This window comes from Chiloscyllium punctatum, chromosome 10 (assembly GCF_047496795.1).
Source record: "Chiloscyllium punctatum isolate Juve2018m chromosome 10, sChiPun1.3, whole genome shotgun sequence".
Lineage (NCBI taxonomy): Eukaryota > Metazoa > Chordata > Chondrichthyes > Orectolobiformes > Hemiscylliidae > Chiloscyllium > Chiloscyllium punctatum.
The window spans coordinates 59551653-59571367 of record NC_092748.1 but is presented as its reverse complement, the minus strand read 5'-3'; the positions used below and the strand labels follow the sequence as shown (position 1 = coordinate 59571367).

At 44.7% G+C, this 19715-nt stretch overlaps 1 protein-coding gene across 10 annotated transcripts in view; it reads right to left on the bottom strand.

Moving 5' to 3' along the window:
- The window catches only part of myo3b (myosin IIIB), a 586128-nt gene that overhangs the window by 489460 nt on the left and 76953 nt on the right, over nt 1–19715 (bottom strand). For 9 of the 10 annotated variants that reach the window (XM_072579295.1, XM_072579293.1, XM_072579296.1 and 6 more), the window contains exons 4-6: nt 13455–13559; nt 13147–13246; nt 12143–12219 (exon numbers count right to left, since the gene is read on the bottom strand). In XM_072579295.1, coding sequence (XP_072435396.1) covers nt 12143–12219; nt 13147–13246; nt 13455–13559 — 282 coding nt within the window. Of the gene's footprint in view, nt 1–12142; nt 12220–12322; nt 12417–13146; nt 13247–13454; nt 13560–19715 lie in introns of those variants that run through there. The other variant, XM_072579298.1, reaches the window with a different exon arrangement.

Sequence of the window (19715 nt, the reverse complement as noted above, 5' to 3'; positions counted from 1 at the left end):
AGGCACCGTCTCCAAATGACTGACCTCCCGCCCTCTCTCACCCACACTTTCCATGGAGTTCTACACAGAAGTGTACTCTAAACCCCCCACTCCAGATAATCTCTCCAACATTGTCCTGTACAGGGCAGAGGTGGAACCTGTCAAAAAGTTGCAGCAAAAAGTGTGTGCACGCGCGCTATTTGGAGACTTACCCCACAAAGGCAACTGCTGTTGGTGTCCAGTCCAGCTTCCCCGGAGAGAGGCGGGGGTAGTGCTGGACGGGGATGAGGGGGGAGGGGGAATGCTGGACAGGGATGGGGGTCAGGGTATTGCTGGATGGGGATGAGGGGTCAAGGATTGGGGGCGGGGGCAGTGCTGGGTAGGGATGGGGGGAATGCTGGACAGGAATGTGGGGGCGGGGGCAGTGCTGGACAGGGATGAGGGGGCAGGGGAAATGATGGACGGGTATGAGGGGGTGGGTGGGAACAGTGCTGGATGGGGATAACGGGGCAGGGGGCAGTGCTGGACGGGGATGACAGGGCAGGGGGTAATGCTGGACGGGAGTGAGGGGGCATGGGATGATGCTGGATGGGGGTGAGGGGGTGGGGGGTAATGCCAGACGGGAATGACGGGGCGGGGAGTAATTCTGGACAGGGATGGGGGGAATGCTGGACAGGAATGGGGGAGCGGGGGCAGTTCTGGGCAGGGATGAGGGGGCGGGGGAATGCTGGACGGGTGTGAGGGGGCGGGGCAGAGCTTGATGGGGATGAGAGGGTGGAGGGAATGCTGGACGGGGATGGGGGAGCGGGTGGGGACAGTGCGAGACGGGGATGACGAGGCGGGAGCAGTGCTAGAAGGGGATGATGGGGCGAGGGATAATGCTGGACGGGGGTGAGGGGACATGGGGTAACCCTGGACGGGGGTGAGGGGGCAGGGAGTAGTGCTGGATGGGGATGATGGGGTGGAGGGCAGTGCTGGACGGGGATGAAGGACCAGGGGTAATGCTGGACGGGGATAAGGGGGTGGGGCAGTGCTAGAAGGGGATGATGGGGCGGGGGATAATGCTGGACGGGGGTGAGGGGGCATGGGGTAACGCTGGACGGGATGAAGGGATGGGGGCAGTGCTGTACGCGGTGACGGGGTAGGGGGTAATGCTGGATGGGGTAAGGGAGCAGGGAGTAGTGCTGGATGGGAATGATGGGGTGGGGGGCAGTGCTGGACGGGGATGAGGGACCAGAGGTAATGCTGGATGGGGATAAGGGGGCGGGGCAGTGCTGCACAGGGATAACGGGGCGGGAGGGGTAATATTGGATGGAGCTGAGGGGGCGGGGGCAGTGCTGGTCAGGGATAACGGGGCTGGGCGAAAATCCGGATGGGGATGAGAGGGCGGGGTAGTGCTGGACAGGGTTGAGAGGGCAGGGGAATGCTTGACAGGGATGCCAGGGTGGGGGGTAATGCTGGATGGGGATGAGGGGGCAGGGAATAATACTGGATGGGGATGAGGGGGCGGGGACAGTGCTAGATGGGAATGGGGGGGGGAATTGCTGGATGGGAATAGGAGGGCGTTGGCAGTGCTGGACAGGAATGGGGTGCGGGGGACAGTGCTGGATGGGGATGTGGGGTGGCGGACGGTGTTGAAAGGGGCGTGGAGGTGGTGTCGGGACGGGGATAGGTTTTGGGGGTGGGGCTGGGGGCGAGGAGTGGGGGGTGCGGGGGCAGTGTCGTGGGCATGGGGAGGCGTTGAAAGGAGGGGGGCTCGAGCACGGCGTGCTGCTGCAGTCTCCTGAACGGGGAGCAGACTTTAAAAACTCTGAGCCCCAGAGGAAAGGCATTTAATCGATTAACCAAATAATCGATTATCTGAATGAAATAGTGCCCGCCCACCTCGTTCAGATAATCGAGGTGCCCCTATACTTGGAAATGCACGATAAAATAGGGCTGAGTCAGCAAAGCTTTGTCTAGGGGAGGTCATCCCTGACAAATCTGTTACAGTTCTTTAAGGAGGTAACGAGCAAGTTAGACCGAGGAGAGCCAGTGGATATAACCCTTTTGGATTTCCAGAAGGTCTTTGACAAAGTGCTGTAGGAGGCTACTAAGTAAGATAAGAATCCATGGTGTCAGGAGCAAGGTACTAGCATGGATAGAGGATTAACTGACTGGCAGAATGCAGAGAGTAGGAATAAAGGAGTCTTTTTTGGGCTGGCAGGTGTAGAGTTCCACAGGGATCCTGTTGGGACCACAACTATTCATGTTATACATTAATGTTCTGGACGAAGCAACTGAGGCCATTATTGCTAAGTTTGCAGACAACACTAAGATAGGTGGAGGGACAAGTAGTGTTGAAGAAGCAGGGAGACTGCAGATGGGCTTGGACAGGTTAGGAGACTGGGCAAAGACGTGGCAGATAGAATACAATGAGAGAAAATGTGAAGTTATGCACTTTAGTAGAAAGAGGAGCCTGAGTTTAGGATTCCCTTAAGGTTAATATGCAGGCTTAGTTGGCGTTTCGGAAGGTAAATGCAATATTAACATTCATTTTGACAGGGCTTCAATATAAGAGCAGGGATACACTGCTGAGGCTGGGTAAGGCTCTAGCAGGATCGCATTTGGAATATTGTGAACAATATTCTGTATCTAAGAAAGAGTGTGCTGGCCTCGGAGGGTTCCAGAGGAGGTTTCAAGGAATGATCCCAGGAATGGAGGGCTTGTCATATGAGGACTGGATTAGGACTCTGGGTCTGTACTTTACAGAGTTGAGAAGGATGAGGAGAACTCATTGAAACATACGGAATACTGTGAGGTTTGGATAGAGCGGACATCGAGAAGATGTTTCCAATAGTAGGACAGACCAGGACCTGAGCATTAGAGTGAAAGAACAACTCTTTAAAACTAAGATGAGGAGGAATTTCTTCAGCCAAAATCTGCGGAACTTACTGATGCAGAGAGTTGTGGAGACAGATTCATTGAGTGTCTTTAATGCAGAGTTACATCGCTTCTTGATTAGTAACAGGATTAAAGGCTACAGGGGGAAAGTAAGAGAATGGTGTTGAGAAATATATTAGCATGATTGAATGGCAAAGCAGACTTGTTGCCAATCCTTAGTTGTCGTTAGATGGTGGACTTCCTTCTTGAACCTCTACAGTCCATCTACTGTAGGTAGACCCACAGTGGAGATAGGGAGGAATTCCAGAGGCCAATCTGGCTTGAAGAAACTGAAGTTACAGTGATAGACTTTCATGTTAGGTTAGTAAGTGGCTTGGAGGGGAACTTGCAGGTGGTGATGTTCCTCTCTGCTGCCCTTATCCATCTAGATGGAAATGGTCATGGGTTTGAAAGGAGCTGTTTAAGGATCTTTGGTGAATTTCTGCAGTACATCCTGTACATGGTACACACTGAGCATCAGTGCTGGAGGAATTGGATGCTTATCGATGTGATGTCAATCAAGCGGGCTGCTTTACTCTGATGGTATCAAGCTTCTTGAGTGTTGATGAAGCCGCACTCGTTCAGGCAAATGGGAAGTATTGTATCGCTCTCCTGATTTATGCCTGGGGGAACAGGCTTTGAGGAACCAGGAGGGGAGTTTCTAATTGCAGGACCTGTTCCTGCTGCCAATGTATTCAGATGACAGTCCAGTTCAGTTTCTGGTCAATGATAACCCTCGGGATGTTGATAGTGGTGGATTCAGTGATGCTAACGCCTGATGAAGGGCGTTTGCCTGAAACGTTGATTTTCCTGCTCCTCGGATGCTGCCTGACCTGCTGTGTTTTTTCCAGCACCACTCTAATCTAGACCCTAACACCATTGAATATCAAGCAACGATGCTTAGATTCTCTCTTGTTGGAAGTTGACATGACATGGCACCTGTGAGGCACAAATGTTGTTTGCTATTTTTCAGGCCAAACTCAGGTATTGTTCAAGTCTTGTTACATTGGACATGGACTGCTTCCGCATCTGAGTAGTCACAAATTGTGCTGAACATTGTGCAATCATCAGCAAATATGCCCATTTCAGACCACAACCATCTTCCTTTGTGCCAGGTATGACACTAACCGTAGGTTTCTCTCTGATTCCCACTGATGCTAATTTTTCAGGCTCTAAATGCCACATTTGTTCAAATGTAGCCTTGACGTTAAGGGTAGTCACTCTCACTTCACCTCTGTTTTCCAATCTCTGAACCAAGGCTGTAATGAGGTCAGGAACTGTGTGCAAGGAGAAAGTGAGGACTGCAGATGCTGGAGATCAGAGCTTAAAAATTCCCACCCTGTCCCCTGTAAAACACCATCCCATATTCCCAATTCCTTCGCCTTTGCCGCATCTGCTCCCAGGAGGACCAATTCCAATACCGAACAACCCAGATTGCCTCCTTCTTCAAAGACCGCAATTTTCCCTCAGACGTGGTTGATGATGCCCTCCACTGCATCTCCTCCGCTTCCCGCTCCTCCGCCCTTGAACCCCGCCCCTCCAATCGCCACCAGGACAGAACCCCACTAGTCCTCACCTACCACCCCACCAGCCTCCGGATACATCCGATCATCCTTCGTCATTTCCGCCACCTCCAAACGGACCCCACCACCAAGGATATATTTCCCTCCCCACCCCTATCAGCGTTCCGGACAGACCACTCCCTCCGCGACTCCCTTGTCAGATCCACACCCCCCACCAACCCAAACTCCACTCCCGGCACCTTCCCCTGCAACTGCAAAAAATGCAAAACTTGTGCCCCACACCTCCCTCCTCACTTCCCTCCAAGGCCTCAAGGGATCCTTCAATATCCATCAGAAATTCACCTACACCTCCACACACATCATTTACTGCATCCGCTGGACCCGATGTGGCCTCCTCTACATTGGGGAAACAGGCCGTCTACTTGCAGAACGTTTCAGAGAACACCTCTGGGACACCCGCACAAACCAACCCAACCGCCCCGTGGATGAACACTTTAACTCCCCCTCCCACTCCGCCAAGAACATGCAGGTCCTTGGCCTCCTCCATTGCCAGACCATGGCAACATGACGCCTGGAGGAAGAGTGACTCATCTTCCGCCTAGGAACCCTCCAGCCACAGGGGATGAATGCAGACTTCTCCAGCTTCCTCATTTCCCCTCCCCCCACCTTTTCTCAGTCCCAGCCCTCAGACTCAGCACCGCCTTCTTGACCTGAATCTTCTTCCCGACCTCTCCACCCCCACCCTCTCTCCGGCCTATCAACCTCACCTTAACCTCCTTCCACCTATCGCATTCCCAACACCCCTCCCCCAAATCCCTCCTCCCTACCTTTTATCTTAGCCTGCTTGGCACACCCTCCTCATTCCTGAAGAAGGGCTTATGCCCAAAACATCGATTCTCCTTCTCCTTTGATGCTGCCTGACCTGCTGCGCTTTTCCAGCAACACATTTTTAAACCCAGGAAATGTGTGCTTCTAACAGAACCCAAACTAGACATCAGGAGCCGTTGTTGTTGAACAGTTTGATAGCACTTTTGGTAGACCTCTATCACTTTACTGATGATAAAGAGTAGACTGATTGTGTCATAAATGGCCAGGTTGGATTTCTTCTGCTTTTTGTGTACAGGAATCATGGGCAATTTTCTACTTTGGTAGGTAAATGCCAGTATTGTAGCTGTACTGCAAAAGATTAGCCAGAGTTGCAGTAAGTTCTGGACAACAGGTCTTCAGTACTATTGCCAGAATGTTGTTAGGACCTATACCTTTGCCATATTCAGTGCTCATAATCATTTCTTGATATTACATGACATGAGTCAAATTATCTGAAGGCTGGCAACTGTTTTGTTGGTGGATCATCCACTCAGCACTTCCAGCTGAAGATTGCTGTAAATGCTTCAGCCTTATGCTGGGATTCCCCATCATTGAGAATGGGGTATTTATAGAACCTCCACCTCCAGTGAGATTTTTAATTGCCCATGACATCACAACTGGGTGTGGCAGGACTGCAGTTTAGATTTGATCCATTGGCCATGGCATTGCTTAGCTCTGTCTAACACTTGCTGCTTATATTGCTTGGCACACAAGTAGTCCTTGTTGTGTAACTTCATTAGTTTCACACATCATTTTATGTGTGCTGGTGCTGTTCTTTGAATGCCCTAGACTCCTGATTGAGCCAAGATTGATGGTGATGGTAGAGTGGGGGATATGTCAGGCCATGAGGTTGCAGTTCATACACAGAGTGTAATTCTGCTGCTGGTAGCCCCCAAAACGTCATATGCATACCCAGTCTTGATTTGCTAGATCTAATCAAAAGAGTGTCGCTTTAGAATGGTGATAGTGCCACATAACATGATGAGAGATCCTGTCAACTTGAAGACAGGGCATCATCTCCTAAAAGCCTGTGCTGTGATCACTCTTATTGTTGTAGTCACAGACAGATACATCAGCAGCAAGCAGATTGGTGAAGATCAGGTCAAGTATATTTTTCCCTCGTCAGCTCCCTCACCACCTGCTACCGACCCAATCTAGCAGCTATGACCTTTAGGACACAACCAGCTTGATCAGTTAGGCTGCTGCCAAGCCACTCTTGGTAATCCCCACCAGACTACATTCTGCCCTCCAGCAACTTTCAGTACTTCTTCTCTGCAAGGTACAACAGGGAGGAGTATTGAAGGTGGCAGAGTGGTAAATGATAATCAGCAGGAGATTTCCTGGTCAATGTTTACATGTTGCCAAGATATTTCATGGGGTGCACAGCCTATATTGATGACTCCAAAGGTGACTCGCTCCTGACTGTATACCACAAAAGAACCAGTCATCCAGAATGTCATTTTTTACTTCAATCAAGGTAAATCTAATTTTGTGACAGGGGCAGAAAACTTAACAGATCAATTTAAACAGAGAATTGTGGGAAAAGTGAGTAGATTTGGCAGGTAATGAAGAACATTGGAAAGTAAAGGAAGGCTGGAACTGGGGTTAGAGAATGCAAAATCAGAGAAGTCAAGAGTGAGTTTTTTGAGGACGTGATGATGGTGGCAGATATTGCCAATACTAACTTTGCTAGTTATAGACAGCATGTTGTTTGGGAGGTTAAAAATTTCTGTGAACCTTGTGAACTTTTCAAAAGGTTGTTTAATGGCCAATGCATTACAACAGAGAGCATCACATCAGGCAGTGCATCCCAGTTTAACATTACACTTACTGGAGACACTTGTGGAGCATTTCTAGCAGAGGAATTTGTCACACAGTTGTTCTGAAGAGGAGTCACTGGACTCGAAATGTTAACTCTGTTTTCTCTCCTCAGATGCTGCTAAACATGCTGAGTACTCCAACAGTTTTTGTTTCAGATCTCCAGCATCTGCAGATCTTTATTTTACTCAGATACAAAGTGCTTTTTTACCATTGCTGTTGCAGTATATCTTATAAGAATATAAACAAAACTCAATGTTACAGTTAGCCAATGCCATCCCTGACCTACTCAGGTTTCCTTCTTTCCAATATTTGTCTCAAACATTCAGAAGTGAATGCATGTTAAAAATTAAGAGTCAGGATCCAAGATGGCAGTGATCTGATAGGTCTGCCAGGCTGAGCTCTACACCAAAACGCAAATAAGGTGGGCTCATTTGTAATTTTTGTTATTTCTTTGTTTCCTCTGGGTAAGGTGTGGTTATTTCTTTCATTGAAGATGAATGGGGTTGATGTATGGAGGGGACGGGGTGGGCATCCACTTTTAACTCTCACATGTGTAAATAATAGGTTTTCTTTGTTTCTGTATTGCTTGGAATTGGAGCGTGGCCATAGCCAGAAGGAACCAGAATGGTTGTAAGGTCTGAAATAAGTGCCCTCGATGGGCGAGGAGAGAAATCTCTAGCGATTTGTTGTTTATATGTTTGTTTGTTTAATATAAGAGTAGTGTTTTTTTTAGTTTTGGTAGTACCTGTAATGGTAGTTTTTAGATTTTATAAATTTTGGTATTTCTTCACTCGGCACACCATGAGTAAGCTTCTTCCACTCGGGGGCCCACAGCCGCTCTGGCCGGTCATGATTAGTGGTTCGTTTAGATGGTGCACTTGGAACATAAAAGGGAGCCATTCCCCGATCAAAAGAAAGGTGCTCTCAAACCTCAGAAAGGAAAGGGTTGACATCACCCTGTTACAGGAAACACACTTGAATGACAAGGAACATTTGAAGTTACAGCAGGAAGGATTTGTTAGGGTATTCTTCTCCTCTTTCAATTCTAAAAGCAGAGGAGTGGCCATACAAGTACAAAGGAATCTCCCATTCCAGATAATAGAACAAATTAAGGATGAACATGAATGCTTCATCATCTTCAATGCCTTCATACACAGGAAGAGTATGGCATTCTGAATTTCTATTTCCCCCGGCACACTCCCTTAAATTCTTACTTGATGCTGTCTCCAAATTAATGGCTGTTGGGGTGCAGCATATGATTATAGGAGGAGACTTCAACCGTCTCATGGACCCTGAGATAGATAGGATGCCAAAGGGCCTCTCAGGTATCTCCCTGCAATCTAGACAGCTAATGGACTTGTGTGGGTAATTGGAGTTGGTGGATGTGTGGAGATGTCTCCACCCTAATGGTAGGAATTTTATCTTATACACCAATCAACAAAAGTGCCACACGAGAATTGATATGTTCGTTGTTCCATTGGCCTGTCTAGATTCGATGTTATCCTACAGGATTGGGAGCATAGCCATTTTGGAACATGCAGCAGTGTACTTGGATGTCAAGATCAGGGGTAGTGGAATAGACACACGGTACTGGTGCATGGATCCATTTCTTTTGAAGGATAGCAAATTTATAGAGTACTTCACAAGGGCGTTTAGGACCTTCTGGGACATCAAATCAGGTATGGCAAGCAACCCATCGGTGCTTTGGGAGACCACCAAGGCGTATTGAAGTGGTTTAATTATTTCATAATCAGCAACCAGGAAAATGCAGAGAGGAGAGTGGCAACTGATGCTGGAGAGCCAGCTGAAAGCAGCCAAATTGACATTATGATAGACCATCTGTGGTTAAGTTACAGCGTGTCACAGCTTTCCGGGCTGTTCTGAATTCAGTACTTACCCAGGCAGCGAAGAGAGAGGTCTCCTTTGTGAAGCAAAGGTTATTCGAATATGGGGATAAGCCAGGTAGATATCTGGCTAGGAAGAAAAGTGCCCTGCAATCCATCGTGTCTATTAGAGAGAGAACTGGTACCAACACCCACGAGTCGAAAAAGATCAATACCATATTCAGGAAATTCTATGTAGAGTTATACCGGTCAGACGGCTGTGAGGATGGAGTAGCAAGAATGGAATCCTTTTTTGAGAATCTAGACCCCCCCAGGTATAAATGCAGAACAAGCCTCCCTTTTGAATGCACCTTTAACAATACAAGAGATACAAGAGGCAGTAAGGCAGCTCCAAAGTGGCAAAGCACCTGTCCCAGACGAATTCCTAAATGAGTTCCACAAGGAGTTCATAAACATGTTGGCCGAGCCACTATTGGGTATGTACAATCATTCATATAGCCTGGACTGCCTTCCGTCCTCGCTTAGGGAGGCCAATATCGCTCTTATTCTAAAGAAAGGGACAGTTCCTGAGGACTCTGCCTTGTGTAGACCTATCTTGCTGCTGAATGTAGATTTTGAAATCCTGTCTAAAACACTAGCTCTGAGATTGGAGAAGTTATTGCCCACTATCATAAAGAAAGACCAAGCAGGTTTTATCAGGGGCTGTAGCTCTTCCAATAATGTCAGGAAGGTATTTTATACAGTGCAGGTATGCCATCAGAGTTCAACTCCAGGCTCAGTGGTCTCCTTGGATGCGGAAAAGGTGTTTGATCAGGTGGAAAAGCTGTATCTTTGTCCTGGAATGTTTTGGTCTTGGGAGGGCCTTCACCAGATGGGTGGCAGTGCTGCATAATGACTGGTCCTTACAAACGGTATAAGATCAGACAATTTTAGCATTGGGAGAGGCAACCAACAGGACTGTCCTCTTTCACCGCTGTTATTTACCTCAGTAATTGAACCGTTGGCGAAGGCTATTTGGAAGAACTCTGAAATTGTGGCGCCAAAGGTAGGAATGGGAGAGCACAAAATTACTCTCTATGTTGATGTTGTTCTTCTCCTTTTGGCTAACCCAGAACAGGCTGTACCACGGCTAATACAAAAGATTAAGTTATTCAGCACTTTCTTGGGATATAAAATTAATTTTACAAAATCGGAATCTATGCCTGTGTGGGGCTTGGTGGGAGTGCCTGACTTGGAGGATGGCACATAATTTCCTGTCCAGGCTTTCTTTACTTGGGTAATTTTATTACCCCTGCTTTCCACCAGCTGTACAGAGCTATCTTTGTGCACTTATTTGATGGGATAAAACAGGATCTGCAGCATTGGGAGGGGTTAGCAATGTCATGGTTAGGCCAAATAACCTTAATTAAAATGAAGTTCTTCCTTGGCTACTATACTCCATGAGAATGCTGCCGTTGTTGTTGCCTAGGCAAGTGCCGCAGAAGCTCAATGGCTGGCTTGGGTCCTTCATTTGGTGTCATAGGTGCCCTCTTATTAAATTTACCAAGAGTATGGAGGGGGTGGATCTCCCAGACTCTAAGCGATACCAAATGAGCACCCTATTGTCCTATGTGAGAGATTGGGCGTATAAGGATCCAAGGCCGATATGGCTTGATATCGAGGCCTCTCAGGCAAGGTGCCCTCTCCTTTACTTGCTGTTTATGGACTTGATGAAATCTGTTGCTGAGCATTGTAAAGACCTGATCATTATGAACACGGTCAAAGTATGGAGAATGATGCGGCAGGGTGAGGGCAATTTACATAAGACATCATCGTTTCCCCCCACCCCTCCCCAACCCCAGGTGGAGCCCCAGGATTTAGGCCAGGGTCAATGGAATCAGTCTTTAAAGCATTGTAGGTTAAGAGAGTCTCCTGTTTGAGACACTTTTTTGAGGGAGAGATTCCCGATGTCTTTCGACCAACTAAGTCACAAATATGGGCTGCCTAGTAAAGACCTCTTCCATTATTTTCAGATTAAGGATTATATACAGAGAAGGACCATACTTATTGCACAGCCCTATAAGTCTGACATAGAAAGAAGAATGCTGTGGTGTGCGGGCACTCTCTCAGTCAGTACTCTATATCATCTACAGTGAGGGGGCACCTTGGAAAATACGGAAAGACTCTATGGAGTCTGGAATCAGGAATCAGGAATAGAAATTTTATTTGAAATGTGGAAGAACATATTGTAGGATGTGAAGAAAATCTTAATATGCGATAAAGTGCAGGCTATGCAGTTGAAGATTCTTCACAGGTCCATACGGCCCTGGAGTGATTAGCAAAGTTCAAGAAAGGAGCATCTCCAGAGTACCCTAAATGTAAAATAAGCACAGGCGCATTTACTCGTGGTCTATGGTCGTGTCATAAGATTCATAATTGCTGGGGTGCAATGGCGAGTGAATTGGAGGGGATCCTGGGAATTGAAGTTATGGTAGATCCAGTATCCCTTCTTTTGAGACTGCCGAACCTGCCTTCACTAGATGAACATGGGAAGAGGTTATTCAACATTCTCATGTATTGTGCAAGGAAGAACACTTTAATGAACTGGATCTCAGAAAACCTCCCAGGTCTCATGGGATGGTGCAGACTAGTGATGGAGCAGGGCCCCGAAGATTATCTTACGTGGTGCACCAGAAAACAGAACTATTTTATAAGATGTGGCGGGCCTTTCTAAATTACATAGACACGGACCTGTCAGCCATATTGATATAGCCGGGAAGGCCAGATTTGGCAGTCCAGGGACCCTGGGGGGAGGAAGCTTGATGAACACCGGTATAAAAACTGATGCTCCCATAAACAGGAGCCTCAGTCGGGTGCATCAAGTGGTGTAATTTAATTTAATTTAATTTACTTTCAGTTAAGTTAGTCCAATGTGATTTTATCTAAATTGATTTAATCTAAGTTAAGTTAGGTTAGTCTAGCACAATTTAAGTTAATTTAAACTAATTTGCACAGTACAGTCATGTATTGAATCTTAATGTGGAAAGATTATTTTGTACCTCTGTGATAGTTTTGGTTTGTTCTGTACAATAGGAGGTAGTTTATTGTTAATGTTTTTGTAATATAAGATTATTATACTACTTTTTGTATTTTTATAATTTTGTAAAAAAAACCTTTTTCAATAAAAAAAAATTAAGAACAACCCACCTCAGGTGCCATCCAAAAGGGAGTACCCACAGAAGTGTTTCGACGTAATCTCGCATTTGTCAGTTTAGCTGAAACACCTATTTAACAAAAGTACAAAATTAATATTGTCATCCAAAAATACACAATATATTGTTTTCTTTTCAAATAAAAAATTAGCATTGATGTGGTTAAAATACTCACTTTAATATTTATTATGAGTTTCCAGTCCCCACCAGAGGCAGATGCTTAAACTTATTAACCATTTGAGAGGTTAATCAGCTCTTCGGAACTCTCTTTATGGCAAAATATTTCACCAAATTAAAGAAAAGAGACTAAGACTGAGTAACATGCCACCCAAGTAGAACACAGAACTGGTGTGGTGATGGTTGTCATGGAGAAAAAAATCAGCCTCACAGGCAGTTGACATGGAGAGGCACATACCACGTGCTTGTTACCTTAAATTAGTAAAATGTAGTTATTACTAATTCTTCAAGGAATTTTTGTTCTACATTTTCCCACTCTGAGCAATTTACCTTCAGGAACTAAGCAATTAAATGGAACAGTTATATTTGGTGCCAAGTCCATTTTACCTAGTCCACAGAGGGACTTGACTTGCCGTAGGCTAATCAGTTATTTCACAAAGAACTATCAATCCCTTTGAGCTGAAATAAATGTCAGTGCCTTGATACAAAATAAGAAAAATTGCCCGGAAATGGTTTGCTGTAATTGTACTACAAGCTTACCAAAACAGTCAAGTATACACAACACTTATGATAGCATGTGTGAGAGATTATTACATTCACCATTTTAAGGACAGTACTTCCAACGTTCTTCAGCGAACAGATTATTTGGTAACAGATCCTTCGGGACTCCATCTGTTAAATCCAATCCAGTGACACAACTAAAACAAAATATACTTTGCCTGCAGAGTCAGAGAAAAGCTCACACTGTCTAAGCAGACAATAAATTGCAGCTTTTGGCAAAACTGTAAACTTCAGAGAAAATGGATGGGAAACAGACATTACCAAAGTCAACCAGCTTGACTCCTCCTTCTGTTGTCAGGAGGATGTTGTTGCCCTTAACATCACGATGAATAATTCTGTTTTTGTGCAAATGCTGAAGGCCCTGTAGAAAATACAAGTAGTTCAAATGGAATTACAGAGAAACAATTCTTTATGAAATAACAAAATATTTCCATCTGCATGTGTATTAATGAAATACTCAGTAACTGTACTGGACTATACTCCAACCATTAATCCATGACTTCTAACTATGTGTAAAATGAAAAAATGTAGCAGAGAACAGTTGAACTCTGTTGTCATTTAGTTCTTACCAAAAGTGCCCCGTATAAAATGTATGAGATTAACGCTTCATCCATGCTTTCATCACGCTTCAGTAGATTTGTGATGAGTTCAGTGACAGAACCTCCATTGCACAGCTGTGAAAGAGAAGCATTTCTGTTAGCTAGGAAAGTAATTTCATTTTTATTCCTGCACACAGCAAGAAAGTGCAGTTAAATGGCAAAAACACTGGCAAATTGCATAACAGGTAAGAGTCAAGCTACAAAATAAATTTATTGCATTGCACTAAGAGAAAATGTTGCTATTTTATATAGAAAAGAAACACTTAATAGAACTTAATGTACATGGCTAACTTTGCTTTATTTGGAGAAATTTAATGAATTCTTTCATCTGAATACAGAATATTTAGATATGTACACTACATATTGTCCTCACTATATAACAAATATGGCATCATACAATGTAACTGCCTCAGCAAAATACAGGTCAAATGATTCTCTGACATTTGGTAATATTACAACAGGTTACCAGGGATATACAATTAATTTGACAATTTGCACTGTATTCAAACTTTATTATTCAAAATAATAAGCTGGCATGATCACCAGTGATTAACATAACTGAGACAAGTACCACTGAATAAAGACAGACTCAACTTTCCATGCTAGAATTCTATTCTCAAGTATATCACTTGAAGGAGCACTATATAAAACGTGAAAGGTGTTTTCCATGAAGAAAAAAAAAGTTAATCATAGGAAAAATTGTTCCACTTAATTATAATACAAACTGTGGGAGAATGGCACTTGTTTCCTATTTCAGTCATGACCAAAGAAGGACAGACAACTAAGGAAAATAGATTATCCAGCTTGAAAAATTATCTCTTCAAATAATAAAACTCCTTCACACACACAAACATCCTGTTAAACTGACCCAAATTTACCTATTGGGTGGATGATCCAATGTTTAACTTCGAGACCCCCAGTTGTAGAAGCAGGTGCAGGCCATACAAGCTTATTGAATGGGGAAGCAGACTCAATGCAATGATGATTGATGATAATCTTCAAATGCACGGTATTTTTGTTCTTTTTAATGCAAGCAGGCTGACCATGGTAGAAAGCCAAGTGGAACAATCAGCCAATTCAATTCATTTTTTAAAGATTTGTGTTATTTCAGCTCGTTAATTATTCTTCAACATCTATGTACATCATGTGATTTCAGTTTTGCTTCTTGCACATTAAACTTGAGGGTACTGATGAATTCAGACAGAAATTTGCAAATAAATAAGCAATATGATGCATAAAATGAGTGTGACTATTATACAAGAGTAGACTTTCCATTATATTTCCCACAAAGTATCAGAGGTTTCACATTCCTAAATTGGTATTAATGAATTCCGTGTAAAAATACGGGGAAAGTGCTATCTGTGGTAAATAAATTCAAGAGTTTATGAAAGTATTGCTGAAAGATGGAAGTGATTTTTTTTCAAAAGTTTGTTCTTCAGAAGATAGATACTTGTACACATCATAACTAATTGCCTTCTACCTAGAATAGTTAATAAAATGCAACAAACACAGAAACTGATGGAGAACTCAGCAGGTCTGGGATCATCTGTAGAGAGAAACAAAGTAAACATTTCATTTTCAATTAACTGATTGGAGCTAGGGAAAAGCAATATATATGTTGAAGATGGGGGGGGTGGTGTTATGGGGTGGGGGAAGGGTTGGAGGAGTAAATGATAGTGAAAATGGAGCCCAGAGAGAGAGAAAACAGCAGTGGTGCAGAATGGTGTGCCTGGGAGAAAGAAAAGCTGCTAATGGGAACCAATAGTGCATGAAAATCTGTTGGCTGTGATGAAATGTGATGACAAGGTCCAGGGTGGGTAAAGGACATGGAAAAAGGCGCTCATGCCCTAAACTTATTGAAACACTGATTAAAAAGTACTGGAGAAGATCAGCAGGTGTGGCTGCGCCTATGGGAAGAAGGTAGAGTTAACCTTCTGATGAAAAGTCACCAGACCCGATCACCAGCATCCTCAGTTCTTTGCTTTATCCAAGAATTATTGAACTAAATATTGAGTCCTGAAAGCTATGGGGTCTCCAAGCAGAAAATGAGATGCTGTTCTTCCAGTATGTATTGAGCTTCACTGGAACACTGCAGCAGGCCCGAGATAGAGATTTTGGCCATGGAACACAATGATGTGTTGAAGTGGCAGGCAACCAGTAGATCGAGCTCATTTTTGTGACAGTATGTAGGTGTTCCATAAAGCAGTTGCCCGGTTTGTGTTTCATCTCCTTAATGTCGAGGACACCACATTGTGAGCAGCAGATACAGCATAGTAGATTGAGTGCAGTACGGGTAAATAGCTATTTCAACTGGAAGGTATGTCTGGAGCCTTGGATAATAAGGAAGGAGGAAGTAAATGGGCAACTGTTACACCTTCTGTGATTACATGGAAAGAAGCCATGGGGTTGTGGGCAGGTGTTGCGTGTGGTGGAGCAACAGACCTGAGTGTCCCCGAAGAAGCTGTCCTTGCGAAAGACTGACAACAGATCAGAAGAGAATATGTATCTGATGTACAGTACATCCCGCTGGAGAAGCTGAACTAGATCTGCTCCTGTCTCTGATAGGATTTCTGCTCTAAACTTCCTTATTTTCTTCATTACTTTCGTTGTCACTCCTAGTGTTTGAGGAGGCATTTGCCAAAACTCTACTCCTACAGCCATATCACATTCCTCAGTGAATGCCTCCAGGTCACTGTCACTCCATGTATATTCCAATTGAATGTTTTGTGTTTTGAATGCACCCAGGATCACAGGTATCTTGGTGATATACAACACTTCTCTAACAACTGTTTTCACTGCATCCTGAGGTCAACACTCAGTGTTCTACATCACCATATGCACACTCTCAGCGTTACTCCATCAGCACCACTTCATGCTCTTTAAGAGCTGCCCTACCACCAGTTCCACTTCATTCTCCATATTAACAACTAACATCTCCTTCCAGGAACGCAAACTGCAATAACTCAGAGGTACCCACACTCTTCTGAAACCTTTCACCCCTTCCCCTCCTTCTATCTCCATCCCTTTTGTAAGCCTAGCTGGTCAGGTATTTACTATCTCTTCTGACCTTCCTCTCTCTGATGCTGAACATTTTGTACTCAGCACTAGTCTTAGTTTGAACGGTCTGAGGCCACTCCCTCAATGAATTTCAGACAGAACATGACATTGCAGACTTCTTCCATCAACCGGTAACTCAAGGTAATTTTTGTGACAGAATGTAGGTGTTCCACAAAGCAACTGCAAAGTTTGTGTTCCATCTCCTTAATGTCGAGGAGACCACATTGTGAGCTGCAAATACAGCAGAGTAGATTGATTACAGTACAGGTAAATAGTTCCTTCACCTGGAAGGTGTGTCTGGAGCCTTGGATAATAAGGAGGGAGGAAGTAAATGGGCAAGTGTTACACCTGTTGTGATTGCATGCCCCCATCCTATTTCTTTGGACTAGAGTGCTCTCCTCACCCCAAAGATCCCTTTACCCACCTCCAACACTCTCCATCCTCCTGGTCCCCCTATCTGGCTTTTTACCTGCACTCGGCATGCTCATTAAGAACCACTGGCGTGACATCAGTTGCCCTAATTTGTCCACCCCTCCTTTTCACCCATTCGAACTTAGGTCTCCCCAAACTGACTGTACTATGTACTCTCAGATTCAACCCTGACTTTGTAATCAAACCTGTGGAAAACTAACCTCTACATTGTAGAGGCTGAGCACCAGCTCTTGGACACCTCCTCTCTCCCCTGGACCACCATGTCACCATTGAACATCAGGCTACTATACCTATGGTGGTCACTAATTTCATTTTATCTGGTGATCTCCCCTCATTGCCTCCGAGCTCAGAGTCCCACAACTTCATTCATCCAACTTCTGCCCAAAATCCTCAAACAGGGCAGACCCATTGTTTCTGCTTGCTCCTGCCACACAGAATGCAGCTTTTCCTAACTCGACTCAATTTCTCCTCCCCTTCTCCATTACCTTCCCATTTACATCTGCATTTCTTCTGATGCTTTACACCACTTTCAGAATTCCTTCTTACAAGCACCAGCTGCCTCTTCTTCACTATGGATGTGTAATCTTTTTATACATCCAGTCCCCGTTGGGATGGTCTCAGGGCTCTCCACCTCTTCCTGGAAAAAGGCCTGAACTGCCACCACCTTCCTCCGCCTGTCTAAGCTCACCCTCACTTTGAACCACTTCTCTTTTAGCTCCTGTCACTTTCTTAAAATTAAAGGTGTAGTCAGGGTTACAGACATGGTCCCAGTTACACCCATCTCCTGTGGGGTTCGTGAAACAATCTTTGTTCCAGATTCCTCCCCAAACTCTTTCTCTGGGGCATCAGTGACATCATCAGTGCTACTTCCCCCTCTTGTCCAGAATTGGAAAAAATTATCAATTTCTTCAATTTCCACCTGACCTCATCTTCACCTGGTCCGTCTGACCCCACTGTTCCCTTCCCCAACATTCTTGGGATGAGCTGGCCACTGACATCCTCTACAAATCCACTAACTTCCAGTGTGATTTGGACTATACATCCTCACATCCCGCTTCCTGCAAATATTCTATTCCATTCCCTCAGTTTCTCCACCTCTGTTGCATCTGTTCTGTTGATGCCATCTTCTGCAGAAAGGCCACAGAAATATCCATCATTTCCCCTCAACCAAGGATTCCCCACCACCATGGTTGACAGGCTTCCCAGCTGTGGCCAACTATTTCTGCACTTCCGCCCCGACCCTTCTCTTCCCTCCCACAGCGCTGCTACGGTCCCACCAGTCCTCAGTTTCCACCCCACCTGCAACCACATCCGAAGGATCATAATCCACCATTTCCCTCACCTCCAGTAGGAAGTCTCCACCAAAAAAAATTTCCCTCCCTCCCCTCTTTGGGATTTTCCTTACTTGGCTCCACTTTGACCTATCCATTGTTGGAAAAGTCTCTTTCCACAACCATATGAACAGCAAGGGTCTCCTAAAGATCCCACTGATGTCTCTTCCCATCTTTTCCTCAGTAATATGGTGTTCGTTGGTGACAAAGTTTACACACACGAGGCCAACAATTACATATATGTCAATGACGTGTTGTTTAATGGCTGGCATGGAATTCAGTGAATTCTAACTTCTGCCAAAGTCATAAATAGAAAGATTAAGCTTATAACTATTTCCCATTGTCTATCTTCCAATAGTCTACTTCTCAATTCAGAGGGGGGGGGCAAATAAAACAATGCTGAAAAATTCTTCTATTGCTCAGCGCATGAATTTTTAAAATTCATTCATATAATGTGAGTGTCACTGGCTGGGCCAGAATTTTTGTCCATCCCGAGTTACTCTTGAGAAGGAAGTGCTGGAGAGCTACCTTCCTGGATCACTACAGTCCATGTGCTGTAGGTAGATCCACCATATTAGTAGGGAGGAAATACCACAGTGGTTTGACCCAGCAACAATAAAGGAACAACAATATATTTCTAAGTCAGGACTGTGAATACCTTTGAGGGAAACCTGCAGGTAGTGGTATTGCCATATATCTGCTACCTGCCTGGAAGTAGTCATGGGTTTGGAAAGTGCTGTCTAAGCAGCTTTGGCAAAATTCTGCAGTACATTGTTTAAAAGTACACACTACTGCTACTGAGTGTTAATGATGGCGAGAGTAGATGAGGTGCCAATGGAATTCTTTGGCCTGGATGGTGTCAGGCTCCTGTTATTTTATTAGGACCATAATACATAGGAGCAGAAATTAGGTCTTTCAGCCCATTGAGTCTGTTCCGCCACTCAATCATGGTTGATAAGTTTTTCAACCCCATTCTCTTGCTTTCTCCCGATAACCCTTGATCCCCTTGACAATCAAGAACCTATCTAGCTCTGTCTTAAATATACTCAAATGACCTCGCCTCCACAGCTTTCCATGGCAGTGATTTCCATAGATTCACCACTCTCTGGCTAAAGAAGTTTCTCCTTATCTTCATTCTAAAAGGTCTTCCTTTACTATGCCCTTAGGTCCTAGTCTCTCTTACAAATGGAAACATTTTCCCAACATCCACTCTGTTGAGGCCATTCAGTATTCTGTATGTTTCAATTAGATCCCCCTCATCCTTTTAAACTCCATTCAGTATAGACCCAGAGTCCTCAAGTATTCTTCAAATGTTAAGCTTTTCATTCCTGGGACCATTCTCGTGAACCTCACTGATCCCACTCCAGGGCCAGTACATGATTCCTGAGATATGGTGCCCAAAACTGCGTAC